This window comes from Equus quagga, chromosome 6 (assembly GCF_021613505.1).
Source record: "Equus quagga isolate Etosha38 chromosome 6, UCLA_HA_Equagga_1.0, whole genome shotgun sequence".
In the NCBI taxonomy this organism is placed as follows: domain Eukaryota; kingdom Metazoa; phylum Chordata; class Mammalia; order Perissodactyla; family Equidae; genus Equus; species Equus quagga.
In genome coordinates, this window is record NC_060272.1 from 105,583,757 (window position 1) to 105,609,836 (window position 26,080).

General features: G+C 39.7%; 1 protein-coding gene across 8 annotated transcripts in view; it reads right to left on the minus strand.

Moving 5' to 3' along the window:
• Window positions 1-26,080, minus strand: part of LOC124240600 (histone-arginine methyltransferase CARM1-like) — a 249,880-nt gene that overhangs the window by 34,004 nt on the left and 189,796 nt on the right. For all 8 annotated transcript variants that reach the window (XR_006888951.1, XM_046663693.1, XM_046663692.1 and 5 more), the window contains exons 6-7: window positions 7,668-7,845; window positions 3,091-3,181 (exon numbers count right to left, since the gene is read on the minus strand). Coding sequence is in view for 7 of the 8 variants with exons in the window: in XM_046663693.1 (XP_046519649.1) it covers window positions 3,091-3,181; window positions 7,668-7,845 (269 nt within the window). In the remaining variant the exon portion in view is untranslated. The remainder of the gene's footprint in view (window positions 1-3,090; window positions 3,182-7,667; window positions 7,846-26,080) is intronic.

Consider the following 26,080-nt stretch of genomic DNA (forward strand, 5'->3'; position numbering starts at 1 on the left):
CAACCTTGGAGGCTGAGTCAATAACTTATGAGCTAGCCACAAAAGAAATACTCTGCAGCAAAATGTCTAAAAGATATGAGAACATGTCAACAAGGTATTGTCAAAGTAAAAAAAAACAAGCTAACAAGTGGTATTTATGGTACAATTCTAATTTTATAAAGAAGAAAAACAGAAAAATTGGAAAGATATAAATTAAAATCTTAATAGTGATCATTTCCATACATGCTTGAGATTATTGGAGTTTTCACTCATTTAGAAATATTTATTGAGGGCCTACCATGTGGCAGGCACTGTTCTGAGTGTTTGGGATACATTAGTGAAAACTAATAGAATTCTGGCCCTTGGAGTGCTTACATTCTATCAGGAGGGATACAGACAATAAATAATAATAAATAAAGGAATTATATATCTTTTAGGAGGTGATAGATGAAAAACATGGAGCAGAAAAAGTGGGAGTGGTACGGCTGCCATTTTAAATAAGGTGATCAGGTTAGGTCTTATCAAGAAGGTGGCATTTAACAAAGACTCTATGGAGATGAAGGAATTAGCTACATGAATATTGAGGGAAAAGTATTCCAGACAGGAGGATCAGCAATGCAAAGGCCCTAAGTTGGGAGCAGTTCTGAAATGTCTGAGGCTCAGCAAAGAAGCCTGTGTGGCTGGAGCTGAATGAACATGGTAGTAGGAAATGAGGAATCAGACTGGGTAGAACCTACTGGAAGGTTTGGGAATGCTAGGAATAGGCAGGTTAAGAAACTACTGCAATAATCAAGATGAGAGATGATAGTGTTGGGATCAATGGGGAACACTGAACATAGTGAAAATTGGTTAGATTCTGGATATATTTTGAAAGTAGAATCAACACAATTTTTTTTTTCTTTTGGTGAGGAAGATTCACCCTGAGCTAACATCTGTGCCACTCTTCCTCTATTTTGCATGTGAGTCACTGCCACAGTGATGACTGGTGTAGGTTTGCACCCAGGAACTAAACTCGGGCCACCAAAGTGGAGTGTGCTGAACTTAACCACTAGGCCTCAGGGCTGGTCCCAACATAATTTCTTGATGGTTTAGATATGAAGGGCAAAGAAAGAGATGCTTTCAAGATTTTGAGCCTGAATGATTGGGAGGAAAAGTTGTCAGCAACTGAGGTGGAAAGATTATAAGTAGAGCAGGTTTGGGATGGAAGTAGGGGAGACTGAGAGTTGAGTTTTGGACGTGGAAAGTCTCTCCAAAGGGAGATGTCCAGGAGGCAGTTGGCTATAGGCAAATATGGCATTCACAGACATGTCTGAGCTGGAGAGATATGCTTGGGAATCACTAGTATATGGATGGTATTTGAACTATGGGAATGGGTGAGCTCACCAAGGGAGTAACTGTGGACAGAGAAGAGGCTATTCGGGGAACTCCAACATCAAGAGGTTAAGGGGACAAGTGACAACCAGAGGAGGACTGGTTGAGAAAGTGACTAGTGAGGCAGGAAAAAAATCAAAAGAATGTGGGGCAAATGCTCAAATGCTGGTAGGTTAAATAAGTGGAGAAGGGAGACTTGATCACTGGATTTAGCAATGTGGATGTCAGGGCACTGATGACCTTGATAAGATGGTTTGGGTAGAATGCCTTGAGAAAAATTGAAGTGGGGAATGGGAGACTATTGAGTAAAGATAAACATTTTGAGGAATTGCTGCAAAGGGACTTAGAGCCATGGGTAGTGGCTGACTGGGGATGTGAGGTATAAAAAAGGTTGTTTATTTTTTCTTTTTAGTTGGATTAAATAGCAGCATGTTTGTATGCTGATGCGAGCCTCGTCAATCCACTGTGATCATTAATATTCTCATGGCAGTAATATGGCAACAGATGGTACAGTCTGGAGGTCACACAAGGACTGTCTGGACAACCAAACTCTCCCAGTAGTCTGGTCTACTCTGTTACCTGAAATTCCTAACTCTTGAGCCTCTTCATTGACTCAGGAGGTCACCTTTAAAATATAAACATTTAGGGTCAGCACGACCTTACAGAACATATCATAATTAAGATCTCCTCCACCTCATCACCCCACACACATCAAGAAGCTATTCACCTCCATTGGTAATCCTGTGGCTTGGAGTTTCAGAATTATGGATGGAGCAGAAACCACGAAATCCTATGAATCTGTGGTAGGAAAGCCTATTTTTGCAAGAGAAAATTGGGGAGAAAGAAAAATCTTAGCCCTTTGGCCCCACTCCTCATCAACCTTTGTAACCCAAGAAACCAAAGCACCTCCTGTTTGCTGCCTCTTCACCAAAGGACAGAATTACAAAGAGAAAACCCAGGAAGGGTTCTGCATTCCTCAGCCAGAACTCAAAGCTTAAATTTTCGCATCCATCCTCATCCATCCACCAGCACATGCCTGTGTTCCCTGCTACTCACCTAACGTTCCCACTCGGATCATATCCCTTCTGTTTCTCCCTCCCATGGGTCCAATATCCTTCTCCATCCCTCCTTCTCCTTATAAAAGACAGTTCTCAGGGAAGAATGCCAGAAGGAATGATGGTTTAGAACTAGCAAGAGTTTTGTGTTAGTTCTCATTCTACAAATGAAGAAACCAAGTCTCAAAGGGTAAAGCGAACTGCCCAAAAGCCAACAGACAATTAGCAGCAAAACTCCAAAAAAGATTTGATCAACTAATTTACATGGAGGTGTGTTGATTGATACGTTCTCTGACAAAGGCACTTTGTAGCAGAAGCCTTAGCCCTGAGCCAAAGGAATGGATGGTGACGGAGGGGGAGGATGTTGTCATTTCAGCAGCAGGGTAGTCTTCTGGAAGTTGGATATTGCCTAAGCAGCTCTCTGATGTGTCTACTCCAGTGGTTCTCAATGGGAGGTGATTTTGCCCCCCATGGGAACATTTGGCAATGTCTGGAGACATTTTTGATTGTCACAACTGGGGGGAAGGTGCTATTGGCATCTAGTAGGTACAGGTCAGGGATGCTGCTAAACAATCTACGGTGCACAGGACAGCCCCCACTCACAATAGATGACCCCAAATGTCAATGGCTTTAGAAACTCTGGTTTCTAAATGGAAAAGGAAGGGAAGAGAAAAGAGAACATTACCAAAAGTTGGCTCTGGAGTAGTGTTCCATGTAGAGCTGTTCGTCAGAAAAGGGGGCCAAGTGGATGTCACTGAATGTCGGGAACATCATTCCTAATAAGCAAAAGACAACAGACCCAAAAGTTGACTCCTATTGCCTTCTAACTGAGGGGTACACTCACCTGCCATGTGGCCAATTCCATTGTTTCATTTTATTTCAGTTATTATACAACAAGCTAAAATATAATTTTGCCTCAAAGCAAGGATAGGAAAATTAGGCAGAAGACCAGAGGGGATATAAAAAAGAACACCAAAGCAAGTCACAAGCTGTGTTATACCGAAAGTTTGTAGGGTCTTAGGGGAGGCATTTAATCTGGCTTATTTGCCTTCTCGGCTACTGGCATTTTTCCTTTCTATATGTCCTGTGCTTGGAACTCTGGGCACTTCCTTTATTTTTTTCCCTCTTATTTATTGTAAAAACAGCTTAGCTTGGAAAATAATCAACACTCCTTCATTGTATCACATTATTATTTTCATTGTTAGACTTTGTCCCTGTGCAATCACATTGACTATTTATCTTTTAAGGTGCTGTTGGAACTTATGCTTATATGCAGGTTCATCATCCCCCACGCTGGGAAGCCCACACTTGCATTTTGTTCCTTACATCTGCAGTCACAAGGAGAAAGGTAGATTCTTTTGTGGGCAAATGAACACCTGGACTGGCATGCCTGAAGTCGGCCTTCCTGAGCAGGTGGACATGGTGATCAGTGTTATTATTCTTGTCATTTTAGGGAAACTCTTTGTCATAGTCATTTATTAAACTGTATATGAAAGAAAGATGAACCATTAACCATATTTCAGAAATGAGGATTGCCTAAGAAATTGGAGATGCTGTCACAAAAAAAATAAGAATACCTAAAATTTCTTGATTATGCTGTCTCTGCCATGAACTTTTCAATGGGCTTTCCATGATTAATTTATTGAATCCTTGTAACAATATAAAGTAGGTTCTATTATTATACCCATTTTATAAATGAGAAAGCTAAGAAACAGAAATTTAAGCGATTCAGCCACAATCACAGAGCTAATAAGTGGAAGAGAAAAATCCAGGGAGTTGAATCTCATCCAATAGTTCATGGCCCCAAACCTTAACTATGCTCCCGCAATGTCTGCTAAAACAGAACAGATGGTTTTATTTAGGGTATTTTCAGAGGTGGTCAGAGATAAAGCATGATTATAACATCACTCATATGTCCCCAGCTAAATCTTGTGTGTTGGGGTCAAAACAATAATGATTGGGCGGTGGTTGTTCAATTTCAAGACAGAAGGATATTAAACAACGGTAGATAAGTAATATGTATCACTATTTGAGTAAACCTGGGAAGTTTCAAAGGAAGATGTTCTGAACCCAAGCCTAATAGGAATTCCAAAGATATCAGATAAAACGGAGGAGAGAAAATCATCCAAGGCTTAAAATATAAGAAAAATTCCAAGAGTTGAAGAAAACGGAGTCTTCTAATTCAACACACTCACTAAAATGTCCAGCACAAGAATTTTAAAAGTTTCATGCTAAGAAGACTAGAAATAAAGACAAGACACTAAGAATGTACAGAGGGAAAAACTATGTCACTCTAAAGGATCAGGAGTCAAAATGCCATTGGACTTCTCAACAGCAATATTAGAAACCAGAAACTAAAAAAAAGAAGCCTTAAAATTACTGAGTAAAACTTGTTTTCAAGTTAAAATTCTCTACCCAGCAAAATGATAATACAAGGACTCAAAAAGAGGTAACTTCTCAAGCACCCTCTCTCCAGATGCTATTGGAGAATATTCTTAGGTAAACCAAGAAAGAAGGAGACAAAAAGAATGATGATGGAAAGTCAAAGTATGGTAGCCATGCAATAGGACTGCAGAGCAACCAGTTCAACTGTTGTGGAGGAGGCCAGAGGACTGCAGGAGGAAGGCTTGCATAGAATAAATACCCATAGGCACCTATCAGACCTGTTGGAGCATCAAAAAAATTAGCCACGAGTATATCGAAAATTAAGCTAATGAAAAAACAAGGCAATTAACTCCAGGAAAAACAAGAGCTTTCATGAGAAAATACATAATCATATGCACCTACTTTACCACCTGACTCAGCATTGAACAATATTTACATTTTCATAATAATGTAAAGATTGATTACTGATTCAACCAAATAATGATCTAGGTCCATATTTCCTTAGATTAAATTCTGAAATCCAAAAAGCTCTGCAATGCAACAGATTTCTGTAAGTTTCCAACATCATTTGATGGCAAAACCTGACCTGAACTGACATGAGTCTATTTATAGTCTTTATTTATCTCACTTGGTATCCATATTCGTATGTTTTGTTGCAGAAACACAAAGTGTTTCATTACGGAATGTTGGCTCAGATCCCCCTGGAGACGTTAAGTAATATATGATATATGACTGTATTACCTTTCCAAAGTCCCCCAGATTCTGAATTCTGAAATGTGTCTGGCCCCAAGGGTTTGGATAAAGGATTGAGGAGCTGTATAAATTTACTGAAAGGACGGCAGGAGCGAGGGTGCATCAAGAGGGGAAGGAGCTGTTATGTAGGAGAGCTAACTTCTCAACCAGAGGACAGGAATAGCAATATGATAATTTTATATAGAAAAATGTAGGTAAATAATAGAAGAAACAGAGACTAGAGTTGAAAGGAATAGGCTTCAGGGAGCAGTCTCAGGATAGGAAGAGGTGTGGCACAGGGTTACTATCTTTCATTAGAAACCTTTTTCTTACTATTTGATGTTGTAAACTATGTCTTATTTTGATGGAAAAGAAAAATAATTAGGAAAAAAATCAATCATCCTTCCCTCAGGAACACACAGGGTAGAAAGCCGATAAAATCAGTCTTCATTTCTACTTGTTTAGTTAAAGATACATAGCCCACTATAAAATTTCATATCCATTCCAAATACCTGGGGAAAAAGGATGCCCAGATATTAAGTCTAAATATTCAGCTTAGAGGGGCTCAATAGATGCATGTTAATTAACTATGTTTAAAATCTCATCATATGAAAGCACTTCCCCATTTGAAAAAGCCCATAAAAAAATAAAAAATTCTTTCCGGGGGGTATTGAGGAGGAAAGCCAGGAGGCTTCGTTCCTTTGCTTTCATCTCCCACAGTTGAATTTCATCACATGAGCACAAGGTTTCCAAGATCTTCCTGGGCTGTTTGACAATGGGAATGCTAATGAAGTTACTGACATTAGGTACACTTTGCCCAAGTTTATTTACTTATTTTTGCATGAGGTTTTTTTTAAGTGCCTATTCCTGAATCCCTAAATTTTGAAGCATGTAGGAAATTAGAGATGAGCCTCAAGCTTTACTTACATGCATATATTGGTACCTTGGTATGTACCAGTTGCACTTTTATTCACTATTTTGTCATCATAGGATATCACGGTGGGAAGTCACAACATGGGTAATTTAAAGTAAATGAAATTGGGGTAAGGAGCTGCAATTCTCATGAGAGATGCAACTGTTAAAATTGACCAGTTACTTTCTACACCTGAATTGAAAAAAAATGTGCTGTTGGAACACATCCACTCTCTCTGGTGAGGAGTGGAAAATAAGTGTATGTGCAGGAGTCCTGAGTGTGGGCTTCAGGGTCAGACAGACCTGGGTTCAAATCCCTGCTCTGTCACTTATTAGAGGTGCGTCCTTGCCAAGTTGCTTTCCTCCATCGTGCCTCAGTTTTCTATAAAGTGGGGATCATAATGGTGCCTCCTGCTAACCCAGATCTCAATCTCGGCACTATTGACGTTTTGGGCTGGATAACTCTTGATGTAGGGGGCTGTCCTGTACACAGAAGGAAGGTTAGCAGCATCCCTGGCCTCTCCCACTTGATACCAGTAGCACCCTCTCCCTCAGTTGTGACAATCCAAAATGTCTCCAGACACTGCCAAACGTCCCCTGTGGAAGGAGTATAAGGTCACCAAGAACCTCAGCACTAACCCTTTGGATAAGTTAAAAAACTCTCTCATTCATACTTTGTAAGTTTTTCGTAAATTAATTTATGCAAATTGCTTAGCACATGCAGACACTTGGACAGCATAAAAAGGACATTGGATTTTATATTAATATCTCAATTATATGTAGTGATCATAGGGAAAGAAAGACATACAGTAGGAAAAGAATATATTAGAAAGAATAAGCAGACCCCAGAGAGTTTCTCACATTACAGAAGGCCAATGCTTGAAAGGACTTTAGAGGTTATTTTTAATAATACAGATGAGGAAACCAAAGCCAAGAGGTCAAGTGTTAGGCCAAATTCGTTAAGAAAGAAAGTGATAGAAACCAGACAAAATACAGACCACTGAACTGGTCCTCTACACCATATTGAATACTATGCAGCACACTGGCTTCTGTGTCTTTATGATTGGAGACTAGCTCATTCATTTTCTGGGAGAATAAGATGAGAATATCAAAGAAGTGGCATAATACACATGCTCCCTTCTCCTTTCTGTCCAGGGAAAATGCGGGGAAAGAGGACAGCAACTTTTACAGAGAAGTTAGCCTATTTTTTGAACCAGGAATTGGCCAACTCACCGTTTGCTTTCAGCCATTTTTTGGAATGGAGGTAACTCTCCAACATCCTTTCATTGAACAGCATGTATCCCATTGGCTCAGAAATGATCACATCTACCGCCTCAGGAAGTGAGATTTCTTCAATTTTCCCTGGCAAAACAATGATCTTGTCTGAAAGCTGGTTATCTTTGACTAGCATCTGAAAAAGATAAAATCGGGTACCAGTACTATTGTTATACAACATCTTATGAAAAGTAAGTTTTAAAGGTTAGGGGTTGACAGTGTGATAGGGACCAGAGGGAAGTGACATATTTGTATCTATAAACACTTTATAAATGTTTTTCTATTGCACTAATATTTCATGCTTACCATAGATAAATTAGAAGATATAGATGTGAAGCAAATAAGAACATCTACAATTATACAAATAATATCTATTAATAGTTCGATGTATACCCTCCAGACTCTTTATACTAACATACACTTATATCTGTGTGTGTGTGTGTGTGTGTGTGGTCTGTGTATGTGTGTGCACAGGTACTTTGGGAAGGATTGTTTTTTATAATGGTTTCAGCTTATTTCCTATTGTTCTACCTGCAATAAAAATGCCAAAAAGCTCTGTACAATAATCTTGCACAAATTAATGATCCTGATCCTTATTAAATTATCCCTTGATCTTTTGATTCCAAAAATAAATAATACCATGTTCATTAACCTTTCTTTAGAAGTACATTTTATAGTTATGTACTCATTTTTCTTTGATGTTCTCTGTCTCCTATTTAATAACTTTGAACTCTCTTAAAAGAGGGAACTTGAAGAGAAATATATTTATTATATTTCTAATATATTTCTTCTTAATGCCAAATATGACAAGGTGATTGCATTTTTACATTTATGTCTTTCTACTGCCTGAAAAAAATATTTCCTAATAAACATCTTATATGCACCAGCATAAATATATACAGCACATTCCTTTTCAAGCTGTGGTTCCCTGGGACTCTTAGATCTCTGCTCATTGTATTTATTCATAGTCAGAGACTTTCCATTTTGTGTTTGCATAACTTGATTCCTTTCCTCATTCTAAACGCATTATACCATGTATTTGTCATGATTCAGTTGCACCTTCTTGATCTCGGATCATTCCCTCACATGGCGAGGGTATCTTTCATCTTGAATCCTATCTTGTAGGATTCTGCTCACCCACATGTGCCCTATCCTCTTAGTAAATGTCTTTTCTACTTATACTTTTTTAAAAAAAGAAATCACATAATCTCCAGTCTAAGGAAAAACAATGAAGAAAATTTTTATTTGAACGTGTCATCCATTGTCACCATTCCTCCACGTACAACACTCTTGGATTTCCATTCTATCATCATTCCATACATGGAGTCAAGTTCATGGGGTTCTGTGGAGAAAGGCTTAAAGCTTTCAGTGCCCTGCTTTTCTCTGTACATTCTCTTCTCAGGAGAGTCCATTCAGCTGCACAGCTCTAACTATAGCTCCATTGTGGACAACTGTCCGAACAATCTCTAGCTTCGCTCTCTCATCTGAGCTCTAGCCATCACCTGGACATTTCCACCAACGTGCTTTGTCAGCTCCTCAATAACAACAAGTAAAGAGTTAACCTCAGCTGCTTCTTCAAAACCAACCACTCCCCTAAGTTTCCTTAAAGTCTTTATGTAATCTTGTATTTCTTTGATTCTGTTTTGGTCACTAATACCATAATCCTCAATATCCTGGAGGCATATGTAGCTGCTTCTCAGAAACAATTAGTTACTATGTTTTCTTATTTCTACCTTTCATATATGCCTCATTTTCTCCTTTTCCTTTCTGCCTGCATCAACTTGTCCAGTTCCAAATAGCTTCAAATCTGGAATTTAAAAATAGCATGTATAGTGGCCAGCCCTGTGGCTGAGTGGTTAAGTTCACGTGCTCCACTTTGGCGGACCAGGGTTTTGCCAGTTTGGATCCTGGGCACAGACTCAGCACCGCTCATCAGGCCATGCTGAGGCGGCGTCCCACATAGCACAACCAGAGGGACCTACAACTAGAATATACAACTATGTCCTGGGGGTTTTGGGGAGAAGAAGAAGAAGAAGAGGGAAAAAAAAGGAATATTGGCAACAGATGTTAGCTCAGGTGCCAATCTTAAAAAAAAAAAGCACTTATATAATGAAAATAATAATAGTAGTGCCTACTTCATAGGCCTGCTTGAGGCTAAATCAAGATAACCCATGTTAGAGGTTATATAAGTATTAAAATTATTATTACTGTCATATTTGTTTTTTAAAAGATTGGCAGCTGAGCTAACAACTGTTGCCAATCTCTTTTTTTTTCCTGCTTTTTCTCCCCAAATCCCCCCAGTATATAGTTGTATATATTTTAGTTGTGGGCCCTTCTAGTTATAGTACGTGGGACGCTGCCTCAATGTGGCCTGATGAGTGGTCCCATGTCCGCACTTAGGATACGAACCGGTGAAACCCTGGGCTGCCGCAGTGGAGTGTGCGAACTTAATCACTCGGCCACAGGGCCGGCCCTGTCATATTATTTTAATTAAAGAATAGTGTTTATTAAAAAAGAGAAACAGAGGGGCCGGCCCCGTGGCCGAGTGGTTGGGTTTGTGTGCTCCACTTTGGTGGCCCAGGGTTTCGCCAGTTCAGATCCTGGGTGTGGACCAGACAGACCACTCATCAAGCCACGCTGAGGTGGCATCCCACAGAGCAGAGCCAGAAGGACCTACAACTAGAATATACAACTATGTGCTGGGGCACTGTGGGGAGAAGAAGGAAAACAAAAGAAAGAAAAAAGAAAAAAAAAGGGAAATGCAGATGAGTAAAACCATGAAAATAAGAATCACTTGAATTCCCATCATCCAGATATAGGCAGGGTATGTTTCCTAGCAGACATATGAGTGTATCTCTGTTTACAAAAATATATAATATTCTGTAACATGTTATAATTTATTTTCATGTAATATGTTTTAGATCAGTTTTCTGAATGTTTTCTGAGTACATCATGGAACACATAAAAAAAATAACAATAATTGTATGGCACACTAGGGGGAAAAGGAAAGGCTTCCTGCAGTTACAGATATTGAACTGGGGGCTGAGACCACATGAGACCCTGATCAGCTCCCATGGGGGCGAAGGGCATCAAAGCTCAGTCCCTGGCATACTTGCTGGAAAGCTCTGTTTTAGACATCTTTCCATGAATGGTTATGGAACATAATTTTTATTGGCTTTATAGTATTTCACAGATGTACCCTGATTAATTTAACCAACCCCATGTTATTGAACATTCACGCTATATCAAATTTTCATTACTACAATAGTGTCTTGATAAATAAAAACACAATTAGATCTGGGGACATACTTCCCACTACTTCCTTCCAAGTTAAAGGGTATGGGACTTTTAAAGGTTTCTGATCCACACTGCTCCATTACCTTCCAGAAAGGTGATTCCATTTTTAAATTTCAAACCCTTCCGAAATTCTGCTTATAGGGTGTGAGGTTGTCGCCACAACCTCAGTGTATAAAATTGCCTCATCACCTTGGACCAGGATGTTGGAAGGGAGATTTTCTGTCTAAGTTTTACTGGAGGGACCAATATGATAGGATATCCTAATAAATGTGATATATACTCTATTTGGAGAATTTACAGAGAACCATCCTAGACTCTTGAACACTCAGGAAGATCAGAGATATAATAAGGCTTCAGAGAGAGGATTTTATGAGCTGTCAGAAGGGCAATTTTGAGCTCACAGGAAGGAATTTTGAGTCTCATTATTCTCATTGGTAAAGAAGGACATATTACATACATGGTAGTGAGAAAACAGGCCTGCATGCAGGTCACTGCATCTTGTGACTTCATTTATTTTTGAGCAGATTCAAAGAATACTAGATCAGGAATCTGAACGTATGGATTCTAGTCCCGCCTTTACCACCAAAGGGCTATGTGACCTTGGAGAAGTCACTTAAACCCTCTAAATTTCAGTTTCCCTCCTCGCACAGAGTTTTAAACCAGAGTTGTTCTAACGCTCCTTCCAGATCTAACACTTTATGATTAGAAGACAGCAAATATTTCCCCAAGTATGTCCCGAAAACCCAGGAACATAAAGGCTCCATGATCAAACAGTTTTGGAACTTCTTTATAATATATATCCCTCTTACAAATTCACAGAGTCCATTAGCATATTAATGGCTTTGAGGAATCCTGCAGAAAAGAAAACGTTTGGCTTGGTTAAATCAAAGACATTCAAACTTATTTGAATACTTGGCAGGTTTTTTTTTTCACTGAACATTTATTTATCTCCCACAGATCAATCTTTGGGAAACAACAAAAATAGTTATTTGATAATCCTAGGTTTGAATACAATTCCTTGACAAAGATATTTGAAAATAGGATGTAAACTCAACCAATAATAGCTCTAAGACACAAGAGCAGCTAATTCCAGATGTAAGACACACTCCACTCTTTGAGTCAGTCTTGCTGCTTTCCTTCATCTTCGGTCTACAACATTCTCAGTACAGATAATTAATTCTATGCTAGCCTGACACATCACGTACCATTCTTCCAAAACTGAAACTCAGTAGAACTATCCCTTTCTGGAAAAAATGAATTTTAGTATGTCCCTCCGAGTGCTGGGAAAGGACCCTCACCCAGAGGAAGGCTCCGCCATCCGCCATATTCATTGCTGCACACGTTTTCCCTGCGTGACTTGGTCCTTCTTTAAGAGTTCAGGATAGAAGGAGATTCCAAATAAAAACTCTTCTCTCCAGATACCATAAAGGTACAGGTAAACCCACATCATATCCTTGTTTCAATCCTGCTTCCTTGTTATTACATTGGGTTTCAAAAGCCTGTGTCAATTGTCTGTCACTTGTATCAGTTACTTAAAATACACACACGCTCAGGTGGCAGAGGTAGAATTCATCCTTTTAGTATCACAGTAACTTCCAAGATAGATCAGGAGCACTGCCTGGTACATAATTTCATCTGGGACGCTGCTGTTCTTCTCTCATTTGGGAGGTTTTTCAATATGTGTTGTTTATTTATGCCTGTTCAGTTTGGAAGCTGAACTAATTAAGACTAATTAGTCTTAGGAGCTATAATACACAACACAGCACTTCGTTATATCTGTCTCAAAGCAGTGGCAAGAGCAAGAGTTTGGGAGGTGAAAGACTTGGGTGCTAGTCTTGGATCCTCCACTTACTAGCCATAAGAATGTGGCCAAGACACATAATTTCTTGGAAGTCCATTTCTTCATTTATACAATGAGAATAATAATAGTACCTATTCCTCAGTGTTATTTCAAGGATAAAATCAAATGAGAAAATACAAAGGAATATATAAGTCAAAGAGAACATAGATTAAATAGAACAAGAATTTAAAGACAAGATGAGAAAGCAACAGAACTGAGATTAAAAGGGAGATTTCAGTCCCAAGGCAACAAATCAAGGAGCAATGCAGCATAATTACAGAATAATACATAACCAATACCCAGGGACAGAAGATATTATATTCAAATTACACATAACCATTTGAAAAACCATTTGGCATTATTCAGTAAAGCTGAAGATGTACTTATTCAGTAACTTAGAAATATCACCCCCCTAGAAATAAACACTCTAGAGACATTCTTGAACATGGGTACAAGACAACCTGCATTAAAAATTTCATAGTAATATTAGCAGTCATAAAATAAAATTTTCCAATAAACCAGAAGTAATATTGATGGGGAAATGAATGAATAAAAGGTGGTATAGCCACACTATGAATACTCTTTAGCAATGAGAAAGAAAGAGCAAGAGGTACATGTGCTAACATAAATTAATTTCATAAGCAGAATTTTAATGCAGGAAAAAAGCAGATTGCTGAAGAATAGATAGTATGATTCCTTTTATTAAAAAGGTCAAATCTATTCAAAAGTAAACAGTATTGATTAGGATGTGCTAAGTTGTTTTTTTAAACTCTTTACCGTAAACTTAAAACTCAAGATGTTGGGTAACTTTGGGGAGTGAAGGGAGGGCATGGAATCTGTGAGAAGCATATAGGAATGTTAATACATAGCTATATTATTCTAGTTCTTAAACTGGGTTGTGGGGATATATGCGTTTATTTGGTTAATATTCTTTATATCCTATAGTTACACTCACCTCTACTTTTGTATGCATGAAATATTTTATAATAGGACATTTTAAATTATACTATTAATAGAAAAGCTTGAGATAAGAATAATGAACACAGATTAAAAAAGAAACTGATTTCTGCCATCAGAAAGAAGCTACTAGACGTGGAAGACAGATTAAAACACAGTAGCATAAAAGTAATTAATGTCTCAGAAGGATAGAAAAATGAAATGGAAAAATCACTCCAAGCTTTATTAAAAGGAAACTGCTCTGAAATAAAAAACTGAGTCTGTTAACAGAAAAAATACATAGCAGTTGCATGAAAATTTCATACGGTAATAGTAACATGGAAATATATTCTGCTCAAGATTCTGGATTTCAAGAAAAAAAGAATGAATTCCTTGAGCACACAGGAAGAAAAATAAATCACCTTGAAAGCGAAAGAAAATCAGGCTGGCCTTAGGCTCCTCGATAGTCACACTCATTTTAGGAAGGCAATGAGACAACATCTACAAAATTTAGAAGACAAAAAATGCGACCAAAAGAAGATTAAACCCAGAAAAGGTGCTATCCACATTTTCAACATGAAAGAACTCAGGGTAAACAGTCCACAGAAGCCCTTCTTCAAAAAAGAAAAAAAGAAATCCACATAATTACGAGATGAATTAAATAAAGAATTTGGTAATAAAGAAGCTATAAGAAAAAGACTAATGGCTAGAAATGAATCCATTTAATTAAAGAACAGATACTAAACAATTGTATAAATTTTGGTTATATTTCAATGAGAATTAAATCACACTTTGACAATATAAAACAATATATAACTAACAAAAGGGAAAAGAGGAAGGAGGAGCTATGAGAGTGTTGATGACTTCTTTTCTTTCAAAGGAAGGAGTAAAATTTTATCATGAGGTTAAAAAAATTTCTAATTTCTCAATGATTCCATAACTGTAGAGGAATCCTTTAGGAAGCAATTTCTCTTTGGGTGAAGAAATGCTTCTTTAAAGTTAAGCAATTTATCTTCTTTGATCTCAATTTCTTTTCCTTCTGTTAAATTCAGTAAAATTTGATTTAACTCTTTTTATTTAAGACGCTGTAGGGACCGGCCCGGTGGTACAGTGGTTAAGTTCACATGCTCTGCTTCGGTGGCCCAGGGTTCCCCGGTTCAGATCCCAGGTGTGGATCTACACACCGCTCATCAAGCCATGCTGTGGCAGGCGTCCCGCATCTAAAGTAGACGAAGATGGGCATGGATGTTAGCTCAGGGCCAGTCTTCCTCAGCAAAAAGAGGAGGATTGGCAGTGGATGTTAGCTCAGGGCTAATCTTCCTCAAAAAATGAAAAGAAAAAAAAAATACTGAAGATCACACAATTTCATTTTCCTAAAAGTATTTCTCTCTAGCCATTCTCGTCTTTGTATATTCACATAGGAAAATGTCTGCAATGCTGCTTACCCAATATTAATGATGATTATTATGAGTGGTTTAAAATTTTTTTCCTTTGCGAAGTTTCTGAATTGCTTTATTACAAGGCACTATTTTCATAAAAAGAGCAAAGTGACTTTCTTTAAAGAAACTATTAGTAAAAGCAGAGATCTAAGCAAATATATCTGCCTCCTCTCTTTTCTGAGATTCCACAAAAATACAGGAAATGACATAAATCAGAAGGAAACCTTAACATGCACCTACATTAAAAAGAACTAGCAAGGGAGGAGAAGGTTTGAGGGAATTCTAGAAGACAGAAAGCAGATGAGATTGGATTGATGGAGAAAACAGAGTACATTATTCTGAACCCCTAAATGTCAGAGCTGAGGAAATTTTCCTGGAAGGTCATTTAGGAGGAAATATTCTAACTTTGAGTCAGCAAATGCCAAGAGGAGAAGCAGCCTACAGGGTTATCATCTCAGCTAGTATGTCCTCCAGCCTTAGCTATATGGACTCAATGAGGCTGACATCACTGGGTTTTGTCCCCAGCTAAAGCTCTTAGCACTGCTTTCTATGATATGACTTACAAGGAATCTTAGTGTGGCTATTGAGGCCAGAAAGAAAGACAGAGCAGAGCTTAGGGTAAATTTAGATTCTAATTTCATACTCTGAGAGGAGAAAACTATGAGGTAGTATCACCCAAAGTTCCATTCCTGAGGACAAAACATTTTTTTTTTGGTGAGGAAGATTGGACCTGAGCTAATATCCATGCCAATCTTCCTCCACTTTTGTATGTGGGTCACTGCTACAGCATGGCTGACAAGTGGTGTAGGTCTGCACCTGGGATCTGGACCTGCAAACCCAGGCTGAAGCAGAGTGCACCGAACTTAACCACTATGCCACGGGGCCAGCCCCAACAAAACTTTTATTTCATCAGTGTTGCAGGCCCCTAGGCTACTAGTGAGCTACACATCCATGTACACATCCAGGGAAGCTTACCTGTCACACATCTTCCCCACTTAGGCAAAGGCTTTGGTTTGCTCTCCCTACATAAAAATTATAAAATTATAAAAATTTATAGCTCTCCCTAGATATAAAATTAAGAATATGATTACCAGAAAATAATTCAGGTGGTGAATAGCCACAGCTTCAGACCAAGATACTGATCTGTAAAATAAATCTGAGGAAATCTGAGAATGAAGAGCAAACTCAAAGAGATGGAAACCATAAAAGAATAGTCAAGATGCTATAGACATAACACTTAAATAAATAATGGGTAAAAAAAACCCAGAACTCAAGAAAGATATTAGTCTTCAGATTGAAAGAGTCTACTGAGTATGAAGGAGGGTGGATAGTTTAAAAAACTAGTCCACATCTAAATACATCACGGCAAAGTCTGACAATCCTAGGAATAAAGAGAAAGATCCCCAAAGCTTTCAAAGTTAAACAAAAGTCACGTTAGCCTCAAATGATCAAGAATTACACCAACACGAGAATTCTCACCAGCAACCAGGACATTAGCAGCTAGTGAATTAAGTTCTGAGAAAAAATGCCTTTCGAGCCTAGAATTTTATACCCAGCCCCAAATCCAAAAAGTGTGAGGGAAGAGAAAACACTTTCAGACATAAAAAGCCACAAAGGATTTTCGATCGTGTGTTACAAATGAAAAAATACAAGGAATCAGTCAAGAGGGAAAATATAAGGGAAAGGATAACGAAGACAGAAGAAACAGTGGTGACCCGAGTATAAATCAGACGAAGTGAAGAAATCTGAAAAGAAACAGTTCACCCATTTTTGATATATAGAATGTTCTTCTTGGAGTTGCAAGAGTTGAGAGACAGATTACATTTCCTTTTTTCTGGGTCCAATGAAACAACATGGTTCCATAGTAGAAGATATTTCTAAGATCATTATATTTAACATGCTTTTGGGGGGGGATTAAATTTTCAGAAGCAACCTACAGACAAAGCATTAAAGACTTTGTGAGGTATTCTAAACCTTGACAATCTAGAAATAATATAAACAAACAAAATTGGGAGTTGAACCAGCATAAGAAAGTTCTTCCTTTTTTTTATTGGGAGCCAACGGTATACCCCATGTAGGTAATTCAGGAAACAAAAATGTGTGTACTATGATATAAAGTTATCACGGTAATCAGCTAAAGAAATTAAATAACAGAAGTTCAGAGTAGTTCACCCTGGGAAATGTGATCAGGCACGAATGGGAGATGACCACTTTTTATTTTACACCTTCCTATACTGTAAAATTCTCCTTCATCATGTACAGATATTATTTTAAGAGAAAAAAACGTCAGTGAGCAGTCCCTCAAACAGCAGGATACCTAATCAATCATTCTTTTATTCTCTCTTTTCAACCCCATTCCTTAATGGGCAATTCTGAATATCTGTCTGAACATTTAAAAAAGCAATATTAACTTTACTGTTAAAAAATTCAGTGGCTTTAGTTTACTTAAATGATATTTAAGCTCAAGTTCTTTGCTAACTACTTGTTCTGACCCCATCATTTTATGACTCAGGAAACTGGGTCCTACAGAGGTCATTGTCCAACCCAAGGACATGCCACAAGGCAGTGGTGGACTTAGAGGAAAGTGATATATTTATCAATGTGGGTCAAAAAGTTTAGTTTGTACTATTATTGGAGACAGGAGCACGCACTTGGCTCCTCTCTGAGAAGGGTCTGAAGAGGAAGCACCTGTGATTACTGTTGTTCTCCCTTTTTCCTTTCCCTCCCTCAGCATTGCCTCTTTTGTAACCCAGGTGAATGCTGAGCGCTGCATATGACCCCTCTAGGGCCACTGGTGCTTAATTATCAGTGTGCAGAAAACAGCACCCACTGAAAACTGCTGCCAAGAAAGAGTAAACAGGTCCCCGGAAAAAACCAGTCAGAGACATGAGGACAAAAAATCTTTGCAAACAGGAACTAGTTGGCAGGGCAATGAGGACAACATGTGGAGTGAGAAAGACAGAGAATGACAGGTGAGGGAGACAGACGCAGAAGGAAGGGGAAAAGAGGCAAAAAACGGGACTTTTTTTCCTTGTTTCTCTTTGGGGTCACTTAAGGGCAGAGTTTGAGGAGTCTAGAAGCTTCTCTGTACCGAGTGATTAGACACCCCTTTATCACTGCAGAATCTCCAAAGGTGGCAGAAGGGAGTCACATGAAGCTTTTATAAGGGAAATGCTGCCAATCCTATAGTTTTGCTGTCAACAAAAAAACCACACTGACAACTTTAATACACTGTCGTTTCTCTCTGATGATGTTCCAGGACGCTTGTCAACTGGGGAAGAAGAATATCAAGGAGGCAGACAGCTGTCTAGGCTGGGAAAGTGTCCTTTGACCAAGTTATAAAGTATGCACTAAGAAATATGTAATATCTATAGAAGCAATCCACAGAGTGGTGGGTGCGTGTGTATGTGGGGGGAGGGTTGCACCTTTGTACATCCTATTAGCCAGCTTGTTTGGCCTCTCCTGGAAGGTGTCTTCCCCCTGTAGACTGTAAGTATCTGACAGCAGGTGCCATGTATACTTTGCTCATCTAGCAGAGTATCTGGCACATCGAAAGAATCCAGTAAGTATTTGTTTATTAGCTCACCAAAGGTGATATGACAGCCCTTGGAATTCAGTTTCCATCGTAGTTTGGAAAGTTATTACCAAGACACTGGGACAGTTCAAGGAGAAAAGATGATTCTTTGCCCTTCCCTCTCTCTATGCTGGTCCTCTGGCAGCAGGTAAATGGAAGGTAAAAGGAATTTGGGGGATATCCTTTCTCTCTCTAAATGCTGGCATATCTGGCAGTGGGGAGAGGGTAGCTTAGGTGCGTCAGGAAAAAATTTTAAACTGTGAGACGTTAGCATGGACACGAAGGTTACTGAGTGTCCTGTCCGGCATACCCTTCCAGGTTATCTTCATGTTTCAGTGTCTTAGAGCTATTTTATCACTCTGTAAGAAAAACTGATAATAATGCAAGTAATTCTTGTCCTTAGAAATGCAAAGGAATTGTATCCGGTAGATTATGGCTCTGTGGATACACCGGTCTTGCACCTACTTGTAAATTCTTTTCAGCATTCCTCATTGCCTATATACGTGTGGTTCTTTGAATTTTCCTTTGAACAGGTTTGACATCTTACTGGTTCAGCCATTAATAAGTGAAATAAAATATTTGACACATGTTCATTTAATATATGTATGAGAGTCATGACCTTAACTTTTTTTTTAAAAAAAATTATCTTTTAGCATTTTAATATACGATTCTTCACTTTACCTCTGGGACTTAATTAATTCTGTTACCTCTTCATGACATTTTCCCTCTTCCTTTTTCGGTCTCTCGCAGGTGAGATGTAATCCAGCAAACTAGTGAAGCTTGCTTCTGAGAAAGCAGACCTGAGTTCCAGTCTCTGCTTCTCCACCTCCTAATGATGTTGGTCAAATTAATTAATTTCAAGCCTCAGTTTCCATATATGTAGAATAAGAATGATATTAGCACTACTTCAAGGATTGCTCTGAGACCTAATGTGATAATGCATGGAAGTGATTATACATGGCTCGGCAAAGAGCAAGTGCACAATTGATGCTAGCTATTATTCTTTCTGCTTTTCCCTATGGTGGCTGAGCCAGGCGGTTAGTGATGAGTTTCCAGTACGAGTGGGAGTGTGGATGTAGACATGGGTCAGGTCACCAGGCAGCAATTCTCCTTGACCATAGGTTTTCCTTTCTTCTCTTTCCCCAGAAAGCCCCAAATAATTTATACTTTGTGTGGCAACTGCTGGTTGCCTATCCAAATCTATTCTTGCCTTTTATCTTACTAATAATATGGCTATATTACTGGGGGCAACAATGTACCAACTAAAATACTATATTTCCCAGCCTCTCTTGCAGATAAGTGTGGCTAAGTTCTGGCCTATGAGATGTAAGCATGAATTGTCGGGAGGGACTTCCAGGAAGATTCCTTAAAAGAGGGAGAAAAAGCTTTAAAAAGCCATTTTTGATTCTTAGCCTTATCCATCCCGTTGCTTAGAAAACGGATTTCTTGGCCCAAGCTCCAGCAGCCATCTTGGACATTGAGGTGACTTTCAGAAAATAAGCCATATACGAGGATAGAGGATAGTATAGCAGGAAGAGGCAAGGATCCTGGGGCTCTACAAATTTTGTGGAGCTGCCACCTTGCCTTAGGTTCCCTCCATCAGACTTATTTTACATGAGAAAAGAAAGTTCTTGGGTGTTTAAGTCAGTGTTATTTTGGGTTTTCTGTTGCACTGAGATAAACTAACAGATAAATGTTGGGTGTCTTGCTCAGCTCAAGGGGCCTCTTAACCATGATAGTCATTACAGAACCATGTGTTTTGAAAGCTCAGATCAATGTCTACCCTTTTGTCATTTCTAGTTGGGTTACTTGTGGACTCCAAGGGAGCATGCGGTAGGAGAGGCCTTGTGTGGAAGGGTGAAGAATCTCCTCTAATGCCTGCACCTCCCTTTATATGAATGAGTAAATTTCCCCATTGGGGAGTTTTTTCCATGAATGAGCGATCTTCAGGGTGTAGAGAGCTGTGAGTCTCCAGGGTAATTATGGGCTTTAGTAGAATGTTAAATAGTAGTTTATGAATAAAAAATTAAATTTTGATTTGTCTCCTCTGGGTAGATATATCAACAGTATGTAGTTATATTATACAACTATAGTTATAGTTAGGTTATATGAGTATTTATTTATATGATTATATTTTGGTGACTTTGCTTTTGGTAAAATGAATGGTAACATTAGAGCTTCACCTCTCACAAAGTACGTCCCATTTATTATCTCATATTTACTCCACAACACTGTATAAGTAGGTAATCATTTTATGTACTGAAATTCAAAATTAATCAATAATTCTATCAAGGTTACTGTTTCTTTATAGCAATTTGTCACTAAAGAAACTCTTGACTGCAAAAGTGATCTTAAAATTTATACCAAAGGACTATTTGAAGTTAGAGCTTTCAATATATATAAATGACTGACAAATTATACGCTTGATTTTGCTGATTTAGAAGTCATAAAAATAATACCAGTGAACTGGTTACAGGCCAAAATAAACCAAGGAGCTCTGTCGAAAAAAAATTTGTGTGTCTATAAAATAATTCTGATAAAGCAACATTTTAACAATTTAAATATGAAGGAATTGGGGTTATTTGGATTTTATTTTTCACTAAATGTTATGTGAGGATAAAAACTGTCTCAGGTTTTACCAAACCTCAAAGCTTTCATCTTCTCCAATGGTTTCTCCTCGAATGTGAAATTCAGCTAATTAGCCCATCCTTGGCTTTCAGAGCAACCAGTGACTTGGGAATGTCTGGAGGCCGGATCTGCCAGCTCCGCAGAGCTGTGAAGAGACAGCAGATGAGTAAATGCAATCGCTCCCCCATAGTGAGAGCTGATAAGATGCATATGTCACAAAAACTTAGCCAAGGCATTCTGAATTTTCTTTTCTCCAGGTCTTTCTTAAGAAGAAGAATATTAGTCTAAAAAAGCTGCTCATGAAAAAAAAAATCACATTTCTGAAAGGTCCAGCAAACAGCATTATGAATGAGTGGGAAACTTTATGACAACCAAACACAGATCTAAAGAAGTGTTGGCTCATGCAGAACTCCATTGTGAAGTGAATGTAATTAGAGACTTCTAGAATAAACACACTGGGGGCAGAAGGGCTCAAATAAGACACTAGGTCTGAATAAAACCACATTTACTCAACTCTTAAAAATCACTGACTTAGAATCTGGGTCTTGACATGCGCTCTCCCTCTTTCTCCACACCACCTCCCTTGTTACAGGGATTGTTCACTGCGACTGGCGGTTTCAGAACTTCTTTCACAGCCACATTCCCTCTTGCTTCAGAGAGATACCCAGTCACAATTTGGGCAGAGTGACCCAGATCACTCTACCCTGACAGAGCGTCTTTCTTCCAAGATGATCCCAAACCACACATTGCCTCAGTTAAGCTTGCCAAAGAAAATTTCGTCCCCAGCCATTAGTGCCTTAACTGACTTGTTACCCCTCAAAGTGTTTTAGCAAGCTCCTTCAGCAAGTGACCTGCTGGCGTTTTTCTGGAAGACTCTTGATCTGTTTCTGTCAGTTATCAATGACCTCAGTCTTCCTGCTAAGAAGCCCTGAGTTAAAGGTGAAGTCCAGGATTGCTTTTCACTCTTTGTCTTTCCTTCTCTCAATTTCTGTTTTACTCCAAGACTTCACAAAGACACTGTGATGTAATAAGTACTATACATATTTGGTCTCTGGCCCCTAGTTCCTGACACAGAGCTCCTAAAACCCTTGGAATTTCCTGGGTAATAAAAGCATCTTTGGTTCTAATGAGATGACTCGTCTAGACTCTTGGATAGCTTCAGGATGGGGGCTGGTCACCAGAAAGATCAAATCATGATTAGAAGCTTAAAACTTTCAACTCCCCCAACCTCCCCCCATCCCCATCCTCTGGGGAAAGGAGGAGGGCTGGAGATTGAGGTAATTAGCCATCAGGCCAACATGATGAAACCTCCATAAAAGTCCCTAAACTTTGGGGTTCAGAGAGCTTCTGGGCTGGTGAATGTGATGAGGATTTTAGGCTGGTTAATTTTAAAACTTCAGATGAGAAGCAGGCTCCGAGGAGTGGAATTTGCTTGCCCTTTCATCAGAGACAGTTGCATTTGTGAAGGAAATCTCCATGCCTCCCTCTCTGCCCCAGGAGGAAGGGGGGATGGCCTTACCTCTGGAAACTCTTAATGGGGAAAGCAAGAACTTAAGTTGTTTACTGTCTGGCAACCTCATGTAACTGACCCCCCACCCCAAAATCCTCCTTTGTCTTTAGCTGAAGATAATATTTGAGCGGTGACTTCTGCCATTTACTCAATCCGGTTTGATTCTTATCTAAAAGTTGTGAGACTGCCCAATGGCCGGACCCTACTGGCACTGGTACCATTTTAACTTTTTTTTTGTCTTGTAAAGAAATAATTCACATACCTACGCCTTAAATTTAGCCTTACTCGCCACCCAACTTTGCAGCAGAAGCAGCAGCAGCGGCTCCTCCTGCCCGTGGGCCCTGTCCCCATGCAGCAGCCTGACTGCCCATGGGTCCTGTCCCCATGCTGGCAGCAGAAGCTCTGACTGCCCATGGGTCCTGTCCCCACGCTATTCTATTCTCTAAATAAAAGAGCACTACTGCCAGATCTTAAGAGTCTAAGAAATCTTTCTTTCGACGACTCAGCTCACCGACCCCGCATCAAATGCATCCACGTACAGGAGGGTAGTGGACTTCAACTCCATGGAGACAGAAGCTCCTGTGCTTGGGAACCTTCTGGACCTCACCCTATGTACCTCTTCATTTGGCTGTTCATCTGTATTCTTTATGATATCCTTTATGATAAACTGATAAGTCTAAGTAGATGTTTCCTTAAGTTTTATGAGCTGTTCTAGCAAATTATCGGAACTGAATGTTTTGTGGAGGCCCTGAGCCAAGATGGACAGAAGTGTAGGTACCCTGGGGACCCATCACTTGCAACTGGTGTCGAAAGTGAGGGCAGTCTTGTGGGTCTGAGCCCTTAAACCTGTGGATCTGACACTTGATGCGGGGTCGGTGAGCCGAGGAGTCCAAAGAAAGATTTCTTAGACTCTTAAGATCTGGCAGTAGTGCTCTTCTATTTAGAGAATAGAATAGCATGGAGACAGGACCCATGGGCAGTCAGAGCTGCTGCTGCCATGGGGAGTTGCTGCTGCCGCCGCTGGCATGGAGACAGGACCCATGGGCAGGCAGAGCTGCTGCTGCAAAGTTTGGTGGAGAGTAAGGCTAAATTTAAGGCATAGGTATGTGAGTTATCTCTTTACAAGACAAAGAATATGTAAAAAAGTTAAAATGGTATCAGTGCCCATATGGTCTGGCCATTTGGCGGTCCCACAACTTTTAGATAAGAATCAAACCGGATTGAGTAAACGGCAGAAGTCACTGCTTGAATTTTATCCTCAGCTAAAGACAAAGGAGGATTTGGGGGAGGGGGGTCAGTTATATGAGGTTGCCAGACAGTAACCAACTTAAGTTCTTGCCTCTGGCATTGATTAAGAGTTTCTAGACCATCCCCCTTCTTCCTGGCACAGAGAGGGAGGCGTCTTCACAGATAGAGGTTTCCCCAGGAAATGTAAATGTTTCCCAACAAAGGGGCAAACAAATTCCACTCCTTGGAGCCTGAATCTCATCTGTAGTTTTAAAACTAACCAGCCTAAAAATCCTCATCAGCACTGACTCTAGGTAGTTAGCGTCAGAATTGAATTAAATTTTATGACACCCCTTTGGTGTCCAGAGAGTTGGAAAATTGGTTGGTGTAGGGAAAAAACCCCCATACATTTGGTGTCAGAAGTGTTGGAGTAGAAACAGTTTTTCTTTAACGCACATGCACAATGGTGATGAACAGTCTTCAATCTTACATGTGGGCGGGCCAGCCCAGTGGCACAGCAGTTAAGGTTGCACGTTCTGCTTTGGTGGCCCGGGGTTAGCCGGTTCGGATCCAGGGTCCAGACAGGGTACCGCTTGGCAAGCCATGCTGTGGCAGGAGTCCCACATATAAAGTAGAAGAAGATGGGCATGGATGTTAGCTCAGGGCCAGTCTTCCTCAGCAAAAAGAGGAGGATTGGCAGCAGTTAGCTCAGGGCTGATCTTCCTCAAAAAAATAAAGAAAAAAAATATCTTACATGTAGGGACACTTTGCTGAGCCACTCAGATAATTTCTCAGTATTAAGAAACAGAGTTGACCACATGTGTCCCTTGTTTCATATGATTTGCTTGTAAAACAGGCTCAGGGTCTCATTCAAACTTGAGTTCAGTTTGAGACAATGCAATTTAGAAGAGAACAGATTACTTCGAGTGCCTGGACCCAATTCCCATGTGTGTTTGGCGGGGCTTCCCACAAAACATCAAGCAATTCTTGGACACCAGCAGGGGGTCTGAAAATTTGAGTCAATTCTGACACTATCTACCGGGAGATAGCATCAGATTCCATGGGTCCGGGGTTCAGTTCTACAAGACTGAATTCCCCCGCCTCTCAAGTCAGATGCCAGTCGCAAGCCTGGGCTGTTCCCTGTGCTTCTGACCCACCAGCTACAGATTGGAGGTTCCCACCACGCCCTCCTTGGGTTCGATTAATTTGCTGGAGCAACTCACAGAACTCAGAGGAACATTTTATTTACTCGATTACTGGTTTATTATAAAAAGACATAACTTAGGAAGAGCTAGATGGAAGAGATACTTAAGGCAAGGTATGGAGAAAGAGTGTGGATCTTCCATGCCCCCTCCGTGGGGCTTGCCACTCTCTCCAATCTCCAGGAGTTCATCAACCTGAAAGCTCTCTGAACCCTGTCCTTTTAGGTTCCTAATGGAGGCTTCATTACATGGGCATGATTGTTTAAATCACTGGCCATTAGCAACTGAATTCAGTCTCCAGCCTGCCTCCCTCAGGGGTGGGACTGCAAGTTCCAACCCTCTAATCACTCGGTTGGCTTCCCTGGCAACCAGTCCTCATCCTTAGGTGCTTTCCAAAACTCACCTCATTAACTTAACAAAAGACACCTCTTCGGCTCTCAACACTCAGGAAATTCCAAGGGTTTTAGGAGGAGCTATGCACCAGAAAGGAGGAAGAAGATCAAATATATATTTCTTATTATACATCACAATATCACACAGATATTGGCACTGAACTCAAAGAGAACAATTAAAGTGTGGGTTGTCAGAAACCAGAGTGACTGTAACCATTTAGTCTGAAGTCAGACTCTGGGTCTATAGGTTTATAAAATGTGATGGAGGAAGTGAAAGTAGAGAAGAGACCCCAGAGATCACAGTCATAGTGCAACAACCTCATTGT